General features: G+C 51.2%; 1 protein-coding gene across 50 annotated transcripts in view; it reads right to left on the bottom strand.

The window, feature by feature from the left end:
- The window catches only part of DNM2 (dynamin 2), a 110,591-nt gene that overhangs the window by 30,644 nt on the left and 63,800 nt on the right, over nucleotides 1-16,147 (bottom strand). For 29 of the 50 annotated variants that reach the window (XR_013408654.1, XR_013408656.1, XR_013408652.1 and 26 more), the window contains exons 6-10: nucleotides 13,242-13,402; nucleotides 9,490-9,632; nucleotides 2,699-2,834; nucleotides 1,178-1,245; nucleotides 418-556 (exon numbers count right to left, since the gene is read on the bottom strand). Coding sequence is in view for 43 of the 50 variants with exons in the window: in XM_077976421.1 (XP_077832547.1) it covers nucleotides 418-556; nucleotides 1,178-1,245; nucleotides 2,699-2,834; nucleotides 9,490-9,632; nucleotides 13,242-13,402 (647 nt within the window). In the remaining 7 variants the exon portion in view is untranslated. 50 annotated transcript variants of the gene reach the window in all.

The following is a 16,147-nucleotide window of genomic DNA, read 5'->3' as shown; positions in this document are numbered from 1 at the left end:
GCTTCAGGGAAATCTGCGAATGCCGGGCATTGGTCAAGAAGGGGCGACAGCCAGGGAGCTTCAAGGAGCTCAGCCTCCAGCAGTTGACGCGGGGGGTCCCTCTCTGCTTCCCAGGAGGCAGCAAAGCAACAGCCCAGTGAAACCCCAATTTCATCAGACACATGCTAGGCTTGGTATCAGGGTCCCAGGGACAACTGTGCATCTATCTGGCCAGTCCAGGAGGCCTGGCATTCCCTGTTGGGCCCAGGCCGACATGCTCCTGTCCCAGCCTCTGGGGAGAGGCCAAGTTCACGGACACGAAGCGATATGGGGAGAAAAGGCACCAGTGGGGGCCGATGAGGCGCTGGGAGCCTGATACCAAACCCCCGTACCCCCGTTTCCACAAGGTCAGGAGTCACCCTGCCAAGGGAGCAATACCTTACTGGTACACTGCCTAACTGTATTGATTAGCTCCTGGATAACCAGGTCGACACATTTCAGACAGGGCTCTTTCAGCTTGACGACCTGCTTTTTCACAATGGCCTCGAATGCCAAGTCCGGGGTGAAAAGCCCAGTCCTGAAACCATCCAGACCCGGGGGCAAGGGAGATAAGTCAGAGAGAAACAAAGCATGGTCAGCAATTTCATCGGCCCTGGCCGGGTCCCCAACAAGGAACGAAGGTTGCGTCACGTGTGGGGCCGGACGCCTGAGTCCACTGCCCGGAAACCCTCAGGGTGACCCGAGGACCCCACGGCGATGGAAGGGCAGACACCTGCAGCGACTACCTTTGTTAGAATAAGGAGGGGACCCAAGAGGCTCACAAGGAACCCGTGATGGGGACTCATGCTGGCTTCCCGAAACCCTGATTCAGTGCCGCCCCGCCCCTCCCCAGGCACACCTGCAGTGAGCTTTCTTAGTTTAGCATGAGGTTCACACCAACCGACTGGGCAGGAACCAAGCCCTATTTGATCAGGAGCCACAGACAGCCCTGAAGCCTGCGACAGACGCAGGACTGAGACACATCCACCCTCACGTGCCCTTGGAGACCCACAGGGAGGGGCTCACAGCTACTGAAAACCATGCAAGAGCCCTCTTAAGGCCTAACGATTAGGGGCTCAGAGGTTTGGACGACCCAGTTAGCTGGGGGGTGGCATCGCGGAGAGGAAGGGACAGTGGTGACTCTCCTCGTGGAACTTGCCTGACTCCATGGATGTTCTTAATGGCGTAGCTGATCTCCCGTCGTAAGTCCTTCTCGTCAAACTCCATCTGAGAAGAGAAACCAAGCACATGCATGGAGGTACCTGGGACGCCCCCATGGCAGGCGTGCATCTGGGGAACATTCTCTCCCACGTGCAGCTGTATTCACAAGGCGGAATATTTAACTCGTCAGAATTTTACAAAAAAATTGAAAACTGGCCAGATACAGTGGCTCACACCTGTAATCTTTGGGAGGCCAAGGCAGGCAGATGGCTTGAGCCCAGGAGTTTGAGACCAGCCTGGGCAACATAGTGAGACCCCATCTCTACTAAAAATACAAAAATTGGCCAGGTGGACTGGTGCACGTCTATAGTCCCAGCTACTTGGGAGGCTGAGGTGGGAGGATCATCCGAGCCCAGGAGGTCGAAGCTACAGTGAACTGTGATTGCACCACTGTACTCCAGCCTGGGTGGAAGAGCAAGACCCTGTCTCAAAAAAAATAAAAACAAACAAATTAATTAAAACCCAGTTTCAGAAAGCCTGACATGAAACCAACACTCTCATTATATTGGTGGGAATATAAATTCATGTGAACTTAGATTTTTCAGACTATCAGTATGCACTACCACACCTGTTTTTTTCTTTTTTTTTTTGAAATAGCGTCTGGCTCCGTCACTGAGGCTGGAGTGTGGTGGTGCGATCTTGGCTCACTGCTGTATCCTCTGCCTCCTGGGCTCAAGTGATTCTCCTACCTCAGCCTCCCAAGAAGCTGGGACTACAGGCATACGCCACCACATCTGGATAATTTTTGTATTTTTAGTAGAGATGAGGTTTCACCATGTTGCCCAGGTTGGTCTTGAACTCCTGGGCTCAAGTGATCAGCCCCCCTTGGCCTCCCACAGATTACAGGTGTGAGCCACTGCATTTGGTCTTGCTCCTCTGATTTTAAAAACTGTTTTTTTTTTTAAATAAAAAAAATAAAAAAAAAATGTTATGTGCTTATTGTAAACAGTATAAAACTTCAAGCAAATCATAAAAAAAAAAAAAAAAAAGAGGAAAAAGTCCTAAATCCTAGCACCCAGGGCTGACATTTTTGCAAACATCCTCGCAAATACAAAGAAACACTTGTAGACATCCGTGTTCAGTTTCATACATAAAGATGTTGTATGTATCAGCTGAGTGCTATACTGCACATGCTGGCTCCAATGCCTATGTTTTTCCTTTCTTCAATGACATGCTAGGGCCATCTTCTCATGTAAATTTATCTGTATTTTCTATGTATTTTGCAAAGAATGTACATTGGCTTTTGTCAGAGGAAAAACACAGGGGTTTTCATATTGTTCTACCCCAAACCTCAAAGCTTAGTGTTGGGAAAGGAAGGCCATGGGGCATCTCATCCAGGCCACACCCTGCCCACCACAGGTTCAGGCCTAGAGGTAGGAGCTTGAGACCTTATTGCCTGGGAGGAGGCCTGGCTGGAGACCAGCAGGAGGGTGCCTGACCCAGCCCCCGGGGGCGCTACCTTCACCAGCTCAAATGGGAACCGCTCGTGGAAGATGCGATTGATTCGGGCGCCCCCGGAGAGCTCCAGTGTGTCCACCTGATCTCCTGAGCCCTCGATCCTCTTCTCAAAATCCACCCCAAACTGCTGGACCATCCTATAAGGAAAAGGAAAAAGCAAGCATCAAAGCAGAGGTTTCCACACTGCTCTGGAATGATGTTCCAAGTCAAGCCAAGGTTTACTGTTCTTTTACCATTCTTCAGCAGCAAAATGTCTTCTGTCTATGTTAAAACAAATAAACCAAATTCAAGAGCTCCCAATGGCAAATGCTGGCTACAAGTCAGGCTCAAGCTAAGCTTGTTTCGATTATTCACCCATTCAATCAAAGAAGGCCCACTTATTCCTCTCACTTTGCAGAAGACAGGAGAGTTGAGGAGTCAAAGCTCAGCACCTCTGCCCTGATTTGCAGGATGCAACTTGATTTGCAGGATGCTGGGAAGGAAAGGTAGCCACTTCCGCACAATTCAGGTACTTCTGCAGGTTCCTGCCACTTCCCAGCCTGCTGGGCTTGGTCCTACCCCACTGATGGGATGTAAGGCCTTGGACAGGACTTTGTCCCTCTAAGCCTCGATTCCTCATCTCCAAAATGGATTGAGGGTAACAACATCTACCTCCTTCGTGGGGACTGAAGATGTTTCTAGATCTCATTACCTCCAAGAAGTCACTGATCCTAAAATGCACTGTTATTTTGTGTGTCCGCAAAAAAAGAAAAAATGCTGCCACGAATAGTGATTCTGCAGACACCTGGTTTCACACAAGTTAAAATGCTTTCTTGGCCGAGTGCGGTGGCCCACGCCTGTAATACTAGCACTTTAGGATGCTGAGGTGAGAAGGTGAGAGGAGGGCTTTAGTTTGGGAGTTTGAGACCACCCTGGGCAACATAGTAAGACCTCATTTTATTAAAAACAAACAACCAACCAACCAAACAAAAAACGCTGGACACGGTGGCTCACGCCTACAATACCAGCACTTTGGGAGGCTGAGGCAGGCAGATCACCTGAGCCCAGGAGTTTGAGACCAGCCTGGACAACATGGCAAAACCTCATCTCTACTGAAAATACAAAAACGAGCCGGGTGTGGTTGTGCATGCCTCTAGTCCTGGTTAACTGAGAGGCTGAGGCAGGGGAACTGCTTGAACCTGGGCGGCGGAGGATGCAGTGAGCCAAGATTGTACCACTGCACTCCAGCCTGGGCGAGACAGAGTGAAACACTGTCTCAAAAAAAGGAAAAAAAAAAAAAAAAAAGAAAACTTTTCTTGGTAAATTGCTTAGACCGGGCCTGGCCCTTAAAAAGAGTCGGCCGGGCGCGGTGGCTCAAGCCTGTAATCCCAGCACTTTGGGAGGCCGAGACGGGCGGATCACGAGGTCTGGAGATCGAGACCATCCTGGCGAACACGGTGAAACCCCGTCTCTACTAAAAAAATACAAAAAACTAGCCGGGCGAGGTGGCGGGCGCCTGTAGTCCCAGCTACACAGGAGGCTGAGGCAGGAGAATGGCGTAAACCCGGGAGGCGGAGCTTGCAGTGAGCTGAGATCCGGCCACTGCGCTCCAGCCCCGGCGACAGAGCGAGACTCCGTCTCAAAAAAAAAAAAAAAAAAGAGTCTCTCAGCATTGCTTATTGGCACCGTGAATAGTATAAAAGTAAGATGATCTTGTTCGCGTTTTAGTTTTCCTAAGCATTCCTAATTGCTCTCCCTAGTGTACTGGGCTGTCTCCCCTCATCAGTTTCACCCCCGAAATTCATGATCTATTGAAGTACCTGGAGACTTGCCCCTAAAGGGGAGCTGCTCAATGGTGACCACTGCCAGGGCCACCAAGGCTGGGCTGCCAAAGAAAGGGGGTCTCCCTTCATACCCCAAGTGGGAGAGGCAAGCACAAGCTGCCCAGATTCCCAAAATCTCTTTCCTCACATGAAGCAAAGGGTGCACACATTTAATTTCCTTCCAGGACACACACGAAGGCCTACATTAATGCTTCACCCGGAATGGGGAATTTGTTTTTGTTTGCGTTTTTTTGAGATGGAGTCTCGCTCTATCGCCCAGGCTGGAGTGCAGTGGCACAATCTCAGCTCACTGCAACCTCTGCCTCCTGGGTTCGAGCGATTCTCCCGCCTCAGCCTCCCCAGTAGCTGGGATTGCATGTGCCCGCCACCACGCCCAGCTGATTTTTGTGTTTTTAGGATGAATGGGGTTTTGGCATGTTGGCCAGGCTGGTCTCAGTCTCCTGACCTCAAGTGATCTGCCCGTCCTGGCCTCCCAAAGTGCTGGGATTACAAGCGTGAGCCACCGCACCTGGCCTGGAATGGAGAATTTGAATTGTGGACCAAACCAGGACCAAGGTCGGCAAAGGTACAGCACTCAACTAATGACAGACAACAGACTGGGGAGGGGTTTGGGCAAGGATGGAGACTCTGGAGACCTGCTCTCAGCCACAGGGGACAAAGCACACCTGGGCACCAGCCTCCTGGGGGCCCTGGAGGTGATTTACGGGCCCAACCCTTGCTGCACAATCAGAGTATTCTGGACAATTGTGACTGGCTGGTCGGTGTCCCATGGAATTCGGGTTTAATCCTGCCCCCCTGTATCTCGGAATGTGCTCTTAGTAACATAGTGAGACTTTGTCTCTACAAAAATAGAAAAATTAGCCAGGCATGGTGGCGCACACCTGTATTATTCCCAGCTACTCAGGAGACTGTGGTGGGAGGATCACCTGAGCCCAAGTGGTGAGCCAGGATTGCACCACTGCACTCTAGCCTGGGCAACAAGGCAAGACCGTTTCAAAAACAAACACATGAGGGCCGGGCATGGTAGCTCATGCCTACAATCCCAGCACTTAGGGAGGCCGAGGTGGGCAGATCACCTGAGGTCAGGAGTTCGACACCAGCCTGGCCAACACGGTGAAACCCCTGTCTCTACTAAAAATACAAAAATTCGCTGGGCATGGTGGCGCATGCCTGTAATCCCAGCTACTCAGGAGGCTGAGACAGGATAATTGCTTGAACCCGGGAGGTTGCAGTGAGCTGAGATTATGCCACTGAGCTTCAGCCTGGGTGACAGAGCGAGACTCCATCTCAGGAAAAAACAACAACAAAAAACCACCAAATACATAAATAAAATAAAATGAAAAAATCAATTTTAAACACGTACGTACGTTCCTTAACCCCTCTGCTGGGGTCTTTGCCCTGCAGGAATCCTCGCCTGTACAGTCACAGATGAACTTACAAGCATCTGTTAATGCAAAAAAAAACAAGCAAACCCCTGGGTGTCCCCTATGGGCATTGAGATACATGAACAGTCTGTGGGCTGCGCCAGGCAGAGACAGAAGGCTCCAGGCTTTGCTTTAACAAGAAGAGAAAAGCCAAGTGCAGAATTTAGGGGCTGGGGGACGTCTATTACCGTAATTCCCGTTCTGTTGTAAGGCGCGAACCGAGAAAGACCGCCCATGTCTGCATGAGGACCTTGGACCCCTGAGATAAAATGCTAAATCGAGATAACAGTGGCGCTTCTCCATGGTGATGTCAAAACTACCTGGGCAGGGAGGGCCCTGCAAGGCACTGGTTACAAATGACGTAACGTGCTAAGCCCCAGGGGACAGGCACTGTTTGTGACGGGCATTCCCTGGCCCACTCCTGCCACAGGCTTAACAAATAGCATTTAACTTTATTTATTTACTTATTTATTTTTGAGATGGAGTCTCGCTCTGTCTGCTCGGGCTGGAGCGCAGTGGTGTGATCTTGGCTCACTGCAACCTCTGCCTCCCAGGTTCAAGTGATCGTCCTGCCTTAGCCTCCCAAGTAGCTGGGACTACAACCGCCCACCACCACACCTTGTTAATTTTTGCATTTTTTTCATAGAGACAGGGTTTTACCATGTTGGTCAGGGTGGTCTTGAACTCCCGACCTCAATTGATCCACCCACTTAGGCCTCTCAAAGTGCTGGGAATACAGGTGTGAACCATCATGCCTAGCCTAATTTTTTTTTTTTTTAAATTTCATAGGGACAGGATCTCACTTTGTTGCTCAGGCTGGTCTAAACTCCTGGCTTCAAGCAATCCTCCTGCCTTGGCATCCCCACGTGCTGGGATTACAGGCACCTTGTAATCTGCCAGTTTGTCCCCATGGCCATGTGAGATGACAGCTGCTATGACCCTCACTTTAGAGGTGTAGAAAATGAGGCTCAGAGAGGTCTGGTCACCTGCCTGTGGTCACCCAGCAGGCCCAGGTCCTCCCTCAGGCTGAACCCTCCACAACAACACTTCCTTCAGTCCAGTAGGCTGAATCCTGTGGTTTTGGTTTTGGTTTTTTTTTTTTGAGACGGAGTCTTGCTCTGTCACCCAGGCTGGAGTGCAGTGGCACGATCTCGGCTCACTGCAACATCTACCTCCCGGGTTCAAGCAATTCTCCTGCCTCAGCCTCCCGAGTAGCTAGAATTACAGGGATGCACCACCATGCCCGGCTATGAATCTCCTCTTGAAGCCTGCAAAGGGCCACTATCTGCTGTGTCAAGGATGTCTGAGCATAAAAGCACTCTGGTCCCTGAGCCCACGACCATGTACTGCTGCCTGGTGCGGGGCGGGGGGGGATGCCAGGGCTGTGATGGCCAGAGCAGGCAGTGTCCTCCTGCTGTCCCTGTGGGAAGTGCCTTGTGCATGGTACCGTCTGCAGTATGAGCTACCCAGGAGTCCCTGTCACCTGCTCTGGTCCAGCTGTTCCAGTGCCTCAGGGACCCTTACAGGCCCAAAGCCAAAAGGTCAGAGGCAGAAGAGTCCCTGAGTGAGAATTTGGGATTGTGGGGGCACACCTGCTCCCAAACCTCACAGCTAGGCAGCTGCACCAACCAAGTCACGGGGCGGATCTTAAAAGCCCAAGCCGGAGAGGGACCTAACCCAAGGTCTGACTCCTACCCTCTCTCCCATGTCTCTTCTCCCACCGCAGCCAGGGGAGCCTGTGAGCACCTGAGTCAGCCCTGACCCTCCTGCGCTCAGAACTGTCCATGGCTCCCACCTCACTCACAGCAAAAGCCAGTGTCCTCCATGAGGTCCCACAAGGCCCTGCACAGCTGCTCCTTTACCTCCTCCCCCTCCCCTCACTCACTCCATCCAGCCACACGGTCCTCCTCTGACATGCCCGACCCAGTCCTGCCCCAGGGCCTGTGCACTGGCCAGGCTTCATCCCACATGGCTCCCTCCCTCACCTGCTTCAGGTCTTCGCCTGACACTCAACTTGTTCTTGTTTTTTTTGAGACAGAGGCTTACTCTGTTGCCCAGGCTGATGTGCAGTGATGTGTTCTCAGCTCACTGAAACCTCTGCCTCTTGGGTTCAAGTGATTCTCCTGCCTCAGTCTCCCAAGTAGCTGGGATTACAGGAGAATGCCACCATGCCCGGCCAATTTTTGTATTTTCAGAAGAGACAGGGTTTCACCACGTTGGCCAAGCTGGTCTTGAACTCCAGACCTCAAGTGATCCTCTCGCCTCAGCCTCACAAAACGTTGGGATTACATTACATGCCTGGCCAACGCTCACTTTCTTTTTTTTTTTTGGAGATGGAGTCTTGCCCTATCACCCAGGCTGGAGTGCAATGGCGTGATCTCGGCTCACTGCAACCTCCGCTCCCGGGTTCAAGTAATTCTCCTGCCTCAGCCTCCTGAGTAGCTAGGATTACAGGCATGCACCACCATGCCTGGCTAATTTTGCAATTTTATTTATTTATTTATTTTGAGACGGAGTCTCGCTCTGTCGCCCAGGCTGGAGTGCAGTGGCGGGATCTCGGCTCACTGCAAGCTCCGCCTCCCGGGTTCACACCATTCTCCTGCCTCAGCCTCCCGAGTAGCTGGGACTACAGGCGCCCACCACCACGCCCAGCTAATTTTTTTGTATTTTTAGTAGAGACGGGGTTTCACCGTGTTAGCCAGGATGGTCTCGATCTCCTGACCTTGTGATCCGCCCGCCTCAGCCTCCCAAAGTGCTGGGATTACAGGCGTGAGCCACGGCGCCCGGCCTATTTATTTATTTTTGAGACGGAGTCTTGCTCTGATGCCCAGGCTGGAGTACAATGGCGCAATCTCGGCTCACTGCAAGCTCCACCTCCTGGGTTCATGCCATTCTCCTGCCTCAGCCTCCCGAGTAGCTGGGACCACAGGCGCCCACCATCACGCTCAGCTAATTTTTTGTAATTTTTTTACCACGTTAGCCAGGATGGTCTCGATCTCCTGACCTTGTGATCCGCCCACCTTGCCCTCCCAAAGTGCTGGGATTACAGGCGTGAGCCACCGTGCCTGGCCTAATTTTGCAATTTTAGTAGAGATGGGGTTTCACCATGTTGATCAGGCTGGTCTCGAACTCCTGACCTCAGGTGATCCACCCACCTTGGCCTCCCAAAGTGCTGGGATTACAGGCATGAGCCACTGCACCTGGCCGGCCAATGCTCCCCTTCTAAAGAAGGCTGTTCCCGACGACTCCCACGCTAGCACCACTTTCATAATTTAACACACTATACATTTTCTTTCTTATTTTTTGTCCCATTCATCCCACTTCCCCCGCTTCTGAGCACTCCAGGGGGCAGGGATGGACACCTGTCCCGTCCACTGGGGCGACTGCCGTGCTTAGGATGGAGCCTGGCACGCAGAATGCTTGCAGCGAGTGTCTGCTGAATGAATGAGTGGACGAGTGATGAGTGGTGCCCAGTCTAGGGGGCCCCGTGGCGGATGGAAGGCAGGAGCCAGGCTGGTGGTGGGGGCGGGTGCCAGGGTACGTACTGCAGCAGGGCTTTGGTTTTGCGGGTAGGGTCGTCGGGCCGGAAGTTCTTGTACTCCTCCACCTCCTTCTCCAGGGACAGTAGCTGGCTCTGTAGTTTGCTACGCAGGGCTGGCAGCGACTCCCGGATGTGGTTGGTCAGTTGCTGCAGGAGAGAGGTCAGAGATCAGAAAGGGTGGCATGGGCAGGGGACCAGTGGGTAGCAGGCATACTCCCCCCACCAAGGGCCAACACCAGGGTGCCACTATGAGGCCAGCACACCACACAGCCTTGAGACAGCAACAGATATATCAAGCCACAGATACACTCGTGTCTGGGAAAGGAGACGGTACGGAGCTGCTCATGAGTGTAAGAGGCTACAAACAGCCCGTGGGGCTGACATCAGGCACTGGGCATATCAACGCCTTGGGGACATGCAAATACTTGCAAGGACAGTCCATCCAGACCACAGAACATGGGCGCCAATGAACACACATGGGGACAGGCCCTACAAACTAAGACGGAAAGATCTCCCCTGAAAAGCAGCAGAACGCACTTAAGATGACCTCCCTGGCTGCATCTGCATCTACAGAGAGAAGCAAGAAAGATTCAAAATAGACAAACGTGGGCCAGGCACGGTGGCACACACCTGTAATCCCAGCACTCTGGGAGGCTGAGGCAGAAGCATCACTTAAGATCAAGAGTTTGAGACCAGCCTGGCCAACACAATGAAACCCTGTTTCTACCAAAAAATACAAAAATTATCTGGGTGTGGTGGTGGGCACCTGTAGTCTCAGCTACTCGGGAGGCTGAGAAAGAACTCAGGAGGTGGAGGTTGCAGTGGGCCGAGATCACACCATGGTACTCTATCTAGCCTGGGTGACAGAGCAAGACTGTCAAAAAAAAAATTTCTTTTTAATTTAAAAATTTAAAAGAAAAGAAAAAGAAAAACAAAGCTATAAAATCAGCCTATACTTGAAAAGTGTAAAGCAGAGTTCTGCCATCTGTCCCACAATAGAGAAGAATTTAGAAAGTGTTCATCAAGGCTGGGTGCAGTGGCTCACACCTGTAATCCCAGCACTTGGGGAGGCTGAGACAGATCACTCGAGGATAGGAGTTTGAGATCAACCCAGGCAATATGGTGAGACCTTCTCTCTACCAAAAATAAAAACCTTTTAAAACTTAGCTGAGTGTGGCAGTACACGCCTATAGTCCCAGCTACTCAGGAGGCTAAGGCAAAAGGATCGCTTGAGTACAGGAGGCTGAGGATGCAATGAGCTGTGTTTGTGTCACTGCAATCCAGCCTGGACAACAGAGTAAAATGCATCAGAAAGCCTGGATAACAGAGAAAAATCATCAAAAAGGCCGGGCATGGGCCGGGGGTGGTGGCTCACGCCTGTTATCCCAGCACTTTGGGAGGCCAAGGCAGGCAGATCACGAGGTCAGGAGATCGAGACCATCCTGGCTAACGTGGTGAAACCCTGTCTCCACTAAAAATACAAAAAAAAAAAAAAAAAAAAAAAAATTAGCCGGGCATGGTGGCAGGTGACTATAGTCCCAGCTATTCAGGAGGCTGAGGCAGGAGAATGGCGTGAACCCGGGAGGCGGAGCTTGCAGTGAGCTGAGATTGCGCCACTGCACTCCAGCCTGGGAGAGAGGGAGACTCCATCTTGGGGCGGGGGGTGAGAAATAAAAAAGGCCAGGCTGGGTACAGTGGCTCATGCCTGTAATTCCAGCACTTTGGGAGTCTGAGGCGGGCGGATCACCTGAGATCAAGAGATGGAGACCAGCCTGGCAAATGTGATGAAACCCTGTCTCTGCTAAAAATACAAAAGTTAGTTAAGTGTGGTGGCGCACACCTGTAATCCCAGCTACTTGGGAGGCTGAGGCACGAGAATCACTTGAACCTGGGAGGTGGAGGTTGGAGTGAGCTGAGATCACACCACTGCACTCCAGCCCGGGCAACACAGTGAGGCTCTATCTCAAAAAAAAAAAAAAAATTCATCAAAAAAATAAAAATAAAATAAAAAGTGTCCAGTGAGCTAGAAAAGAGGCATGAAGGAACCTCACATCTATGGCATGGAGCCAGTGGGGTACCCCAAAGATCTCCTTGACCAGGGATCCCTGCCCTGCAGCCCCGGCCATGGACCCCCGTCTGTGTGGGCTGCCTAGAAAGGCAGGGAGCTACGCTGGCCTTCCCTTGGTCTCTGACAGGATACTACTGCACTGAAGCCGTGAGCAAATGGAGAGGAAGGGGCACTGCTGCTCTGGGAAGCACCCCACGCGAAAGGAGGCTGAGCCCCCTCCAGGCTCCCTGGTGGCCACCTGGGCTTTTCGCTGCTGGCTCTCAGGAGGACCCAGCCAGCTGTGGAGTTTTACTTCCCTTCCTCTCCCTACTCCCGTTTGCAGGCAGACCCCAGCTTCCTCTCCTGGTGGGCCCCTCCCTCTAGACACTGACTTCCCTCTTTGCTCTCCTGAGCTGCCTTCTTTGGGTGGCTCTTTTCCCGGTCCCCGCCCCTACTGGATTCTTGATCGTGCATTTCTCTGGTGGTTTGTTTGGTGTCAGTCTCCCTCATTAGAATTATGCCTTCCACAAGGACAGGAACCTGCTCTCGTGTGGACACTGCGTGCCCCGATATGTGCGTGAAAAGATGACTCCTGGAGTGCTGCTGAGGCCCTGCTGCCATCCTGGAAGGTGCTGGAAAACAGCACAGAGGAACATCTTGCCCCTGCTACCACGCACTGGCCCACTGTATAGCTTTTAATACCATTTCTGTTTATGCACCCTGTGAATATATTACTTATAAGAAGAGAACGATAGGCCAGGCACGGTGGCTCATGCTTGTAATCTCAACACTTCGGGAAGCTGACGCAGGTGGATCACTTGAGCTCAGGAGTTTGAGACCAGCCTGGCCAACATGGTGAAACTCCATCTCTACTAAAAATACAAAAATTAGCCGGGTGTGGTGGCACATGCCTGTAATCCCAGCTACTCAGGAGGCTGAGGCAGGAGAATCGCTTGAACCTGGGAGGTGGAGGTTGGAGTGAGCCAAGATCATGCCACTGCACTCTAGCTTAGGTGATGGAGTGAGACTCCGTCTCCCCCCCAAAAAAAAAAAATAATAATAATAATAAATAAAAACGTTATAAACCCCGTCACCAATACCACGCAATGCATACAATCTTCTGGGTAAATGACTGAATAATTACAATGGTAATTAAAATATTGGTAATAACAGCGATGGTTGTAATAGTAGCAGCACCAAGTCACTGAACATCTGCTTTTCACCAGACCCTAAATCAAGTACATTGCTTTTATTTAGTTATTTAATTTTTTGAAACAGGGTCTCACTCTATTGCCCAGGCTGGAATGCAGTGGCATGAACATAGCTCACTGAAGTCTTGATTTTCCAGGCTCAAGTGATCCTCCTGCCTCAGCCTCCTGAGTACCTGGGACTACAGGCATATGCCACCATGCTTAGCTATTTTTTTCTATTTTTCCTAGAGATAGGATCTCCATATGTTGCCCAGACTGGTCTCGAACTCCTAGGCTCAAGTGATCCTCCTGCCTTGGCCTCCCAAAGTGCTGGGATTACAGGCATGAGCCACTGCACCTGGCCAAGTACATTTATTACAGCACAAATAAATGTGGACTGAACCTATTTTGCTAAAACAACTGCTGCTCTAGCCTGAAACAAGTGCCAGTGAGGACTGCAGCTATTGTGCAGTGCACAGCCTACGCCACTGCACACTACTCTGCAAACCCTTGCAGTACCTGATTCAGCGTCTTCTGCAGATGTGGTGTGCCCATGCGGTCAGCCATGTGCCGGTAGGCCGGGTGGGAGAGGAAGAACTTCCTCTCAGCTGCCAGCGCTGCACGGATGTCCTTCTTGCCCTCAATATCCTTCTGGCTGCGGTTCACCACGCCAATGTAGCCTGTGGGGAGAGGCAGTCAGGGCAGGGGCAAAGCTAGGTGAGCCAAGTGTACCTGGCATGGAGATGGGCAAGATTCAAGTATAGAGATGTATCCTGTCCCACAAGGCACTCACAGACTATGTCATAACATGTTACTCGGAAACAACACAGAGGATGCGAATGCACATGGCAGCTGCGAAGAGGAACGTTAAGTATTTGGAGGAAGGAGGGATCACATCCAGCCTGTGTGTGCAGGGACAGAAAAAAGCTTTGGGGCGGATGAAATCTACAAGCTGAGATTCAAAGACAGGTAAGAAAAAAAATCTCGGCCGGGCACGGTGGCTCAAGTCTGTAATCCCATCATTTTGGGAGGCCGAGGCGGGTGGATCATGAGGTAAGGAGTCCGAGGCCACCTGGCCAGCATGGTGAAACCCCATCTCTACTAAAAATACAAAAAATTAGCCATGCATGGTGGCGCCTGACTATAGTCCCAGGGACTCGGGAGGCTGACGTAGGAGAATTGCTTGAACCCAGCAGGTGGAGGTTGCGGTGAGCCAAGATCATGCAACTGCACTCTAGCCTGGGCGACAGAGCAAGACTCTGAATAAAAAAAAAAAAAAAAAATCTCAAGGCCAGGTGCAGTGGCTCACACCTGTAATTCCAACACTTCAGGAGGCTGAGGTGGGTGGAACACTTGAGCCCAAGAGTTCGAGACCAGCCTGGGTAACATGGCAAAACCCCATCTCTACAAAAATATACAAAAATTAGCGAGGCGTGGTAGCACATGTGTATAGTCCCAGCTACCTGGGAGGCTGAGATGGCAGGATCACCTGAGCCTGGGAGTTCGAGGTTGCAGCAAGCTGTAATTACCCCACTACACTCCAGCCTGGGAAACAGAGCAAGGCATTGTCTCAAAAGAACAAAGAGAAATAACATATTAAAAACAAGAGCAATAGGGAACAGCTAAAATCCACTATCAAACAAGTATATTTTAAACAGTTGGGTACATCAGAGTATTCATGTCCAGAGAGATCAGTGGAACCGAAAGAAAAGTCCAAAACTATACCGAGAAGGAGGTAGAACTGAAAGTTAACACTTCAACGTATGGAGGAGAAAAGCTGGATAATTCAATGCATGCTGTTGTAAAGAATCCTAGTGGAATGCCTGTCATTCCACTCCTGGCTAGGTTTTTGTTTCGTAGGTTTTTTTTTTTTTTTTTTTTTTTTGAGACAGAGTTTTACTCTCATTGCTCAGGTTGGAGTGCAGTGGCGCAATCTCAGCTCACTGCAACCTCCGCCTCCTGAGTAGCTGGGATTACAGGCGTGTGTCACCACACTCAGCTAATTTTTTTTTTTTCCAGTAGAGACGGGGTTTCACCATGTTGGCCATGCTGGTCTCAAACTCCTGACTTCATGATCTGCCAGCCATGGCCTCCTAAAGTGCTGGAATTACAGGTGTGAGCCACTGCGCCTGGCCTATGCTCCATTTTCTTTGCAGTGGGGTTGTGCATCTTTTCTCTTGAGAAGGGGAGAGGTGCCTGTCATCTATCCTGTAAGGTCTTGTGAGATGTGACTGCTCTTCATCCTCTCCAGATCTCTCTCAGATCCAAGAGGGAGGAGGGAAATGGAGACATGCCAAGGTGAGGTCACAGTAGGAGACCCAAGATCTGAACCTAGATCCCTGTGAAGACAAAATCACCATCACCTGTGTGACAGCACGAAGACGGAAACAGCAGGGGCCAGCAAAAGGCATCTAGCTTGGATTTGGGTTGATTTACTTATTTAAGAGATGGAGTCTCGCCCTGTTGCCCATTCTGCATTGCAGTGGCACAATCATAGCTTACTATAGCTTTGAACTCCTGGGCTCAAGCCATCCTCCCAACTCAGTCTCCTGAGTAGCCGGGAGTACAGGCACATGTACCATCACACACGGATGATATTTTCTTTTTTTTTGAGACAGAGTCTCACTTTGTCACCCAGGCTGGAGTACAGTGGCGCAATCTCAGCTCACTACAACCTCCGCCTCCCAGGTTCAAGCGATTCTCATGTCTCAGCCTCTCTAGTAGCTGGGATTACAGGTGTGCACCACCACACCCGGCTAATTCTTTTTTGTATTTTTAGTAGAGACAGGGTTTCATCATGTTGGTCAGGCTGGCCTCAAACTCCGGACCTCAGGTGATCCACCCGCCTTGGTCTCCCAAAGTGCTGGGTTTACAGGCATGAGCCACTGTGCCAAGCCTGTATGATTTTTCAAGAGAGAGATGGGGTCTTGCTGTGTTGCCCAGGCTGGTCTCAAACTCTGGGCCTCAAGCCATCCTCCCAACTGTGCTTTCCAAAGTCCTGGGGTTACAGGCATGAGCCACCACGCCTAGCCTGGGTTCCCGTAAAGCAGCAGGAGTTGGGAGTCATTAGTACGCCAGGAAAAAGGGTCCAGTGGGAGGGCTTCTGAAGCCTGAGGTCACAAACCAGGAGCAGGCCTACAAGTCAGCTGAGAGTGGAAGCGCCTTCGTTCTTGGAAACAGGACGCAAGGCAGAGAAGGGCAGCTGTGGACATCAGTGAGTCAGGAGGAAGGGGAAGAGGCCCATATCACCAAATCCTCAGCCCAGCTAGTACCCACAGACCCCGAAGCCCCTTAGGATCCAAGGTGGAGCCTAACAGTATCCAAGAGCAGCTGGGTCGGGGTGGCTGTAGTAGGGTGTGGGGTTGGGTAGGGTCTGCTTTCCTCTTTAGCACCAGCAAATCCTCCCCAAACCTTAGCCAGTCACA

The sequence above is a fragment of the Macaca mulatta genome, chromosome 19, assembly GCF_049350105.2.
Source record: "Macaca mulatta isolate MMU2019108-1 chromosome 19, T2T-MMU8v2.0, whole genome shotgun sequence".
Taxonomy (NCBI): domain Eukaryota; kingdom Metazoa; phylum Chordata; class Mammalia; order Primates; family Cercopithecidae; genus Macaca; species Macaca mulatta.
This window is presented reverse-complemented; position numbering and strand designations above follow the sequence as displayed.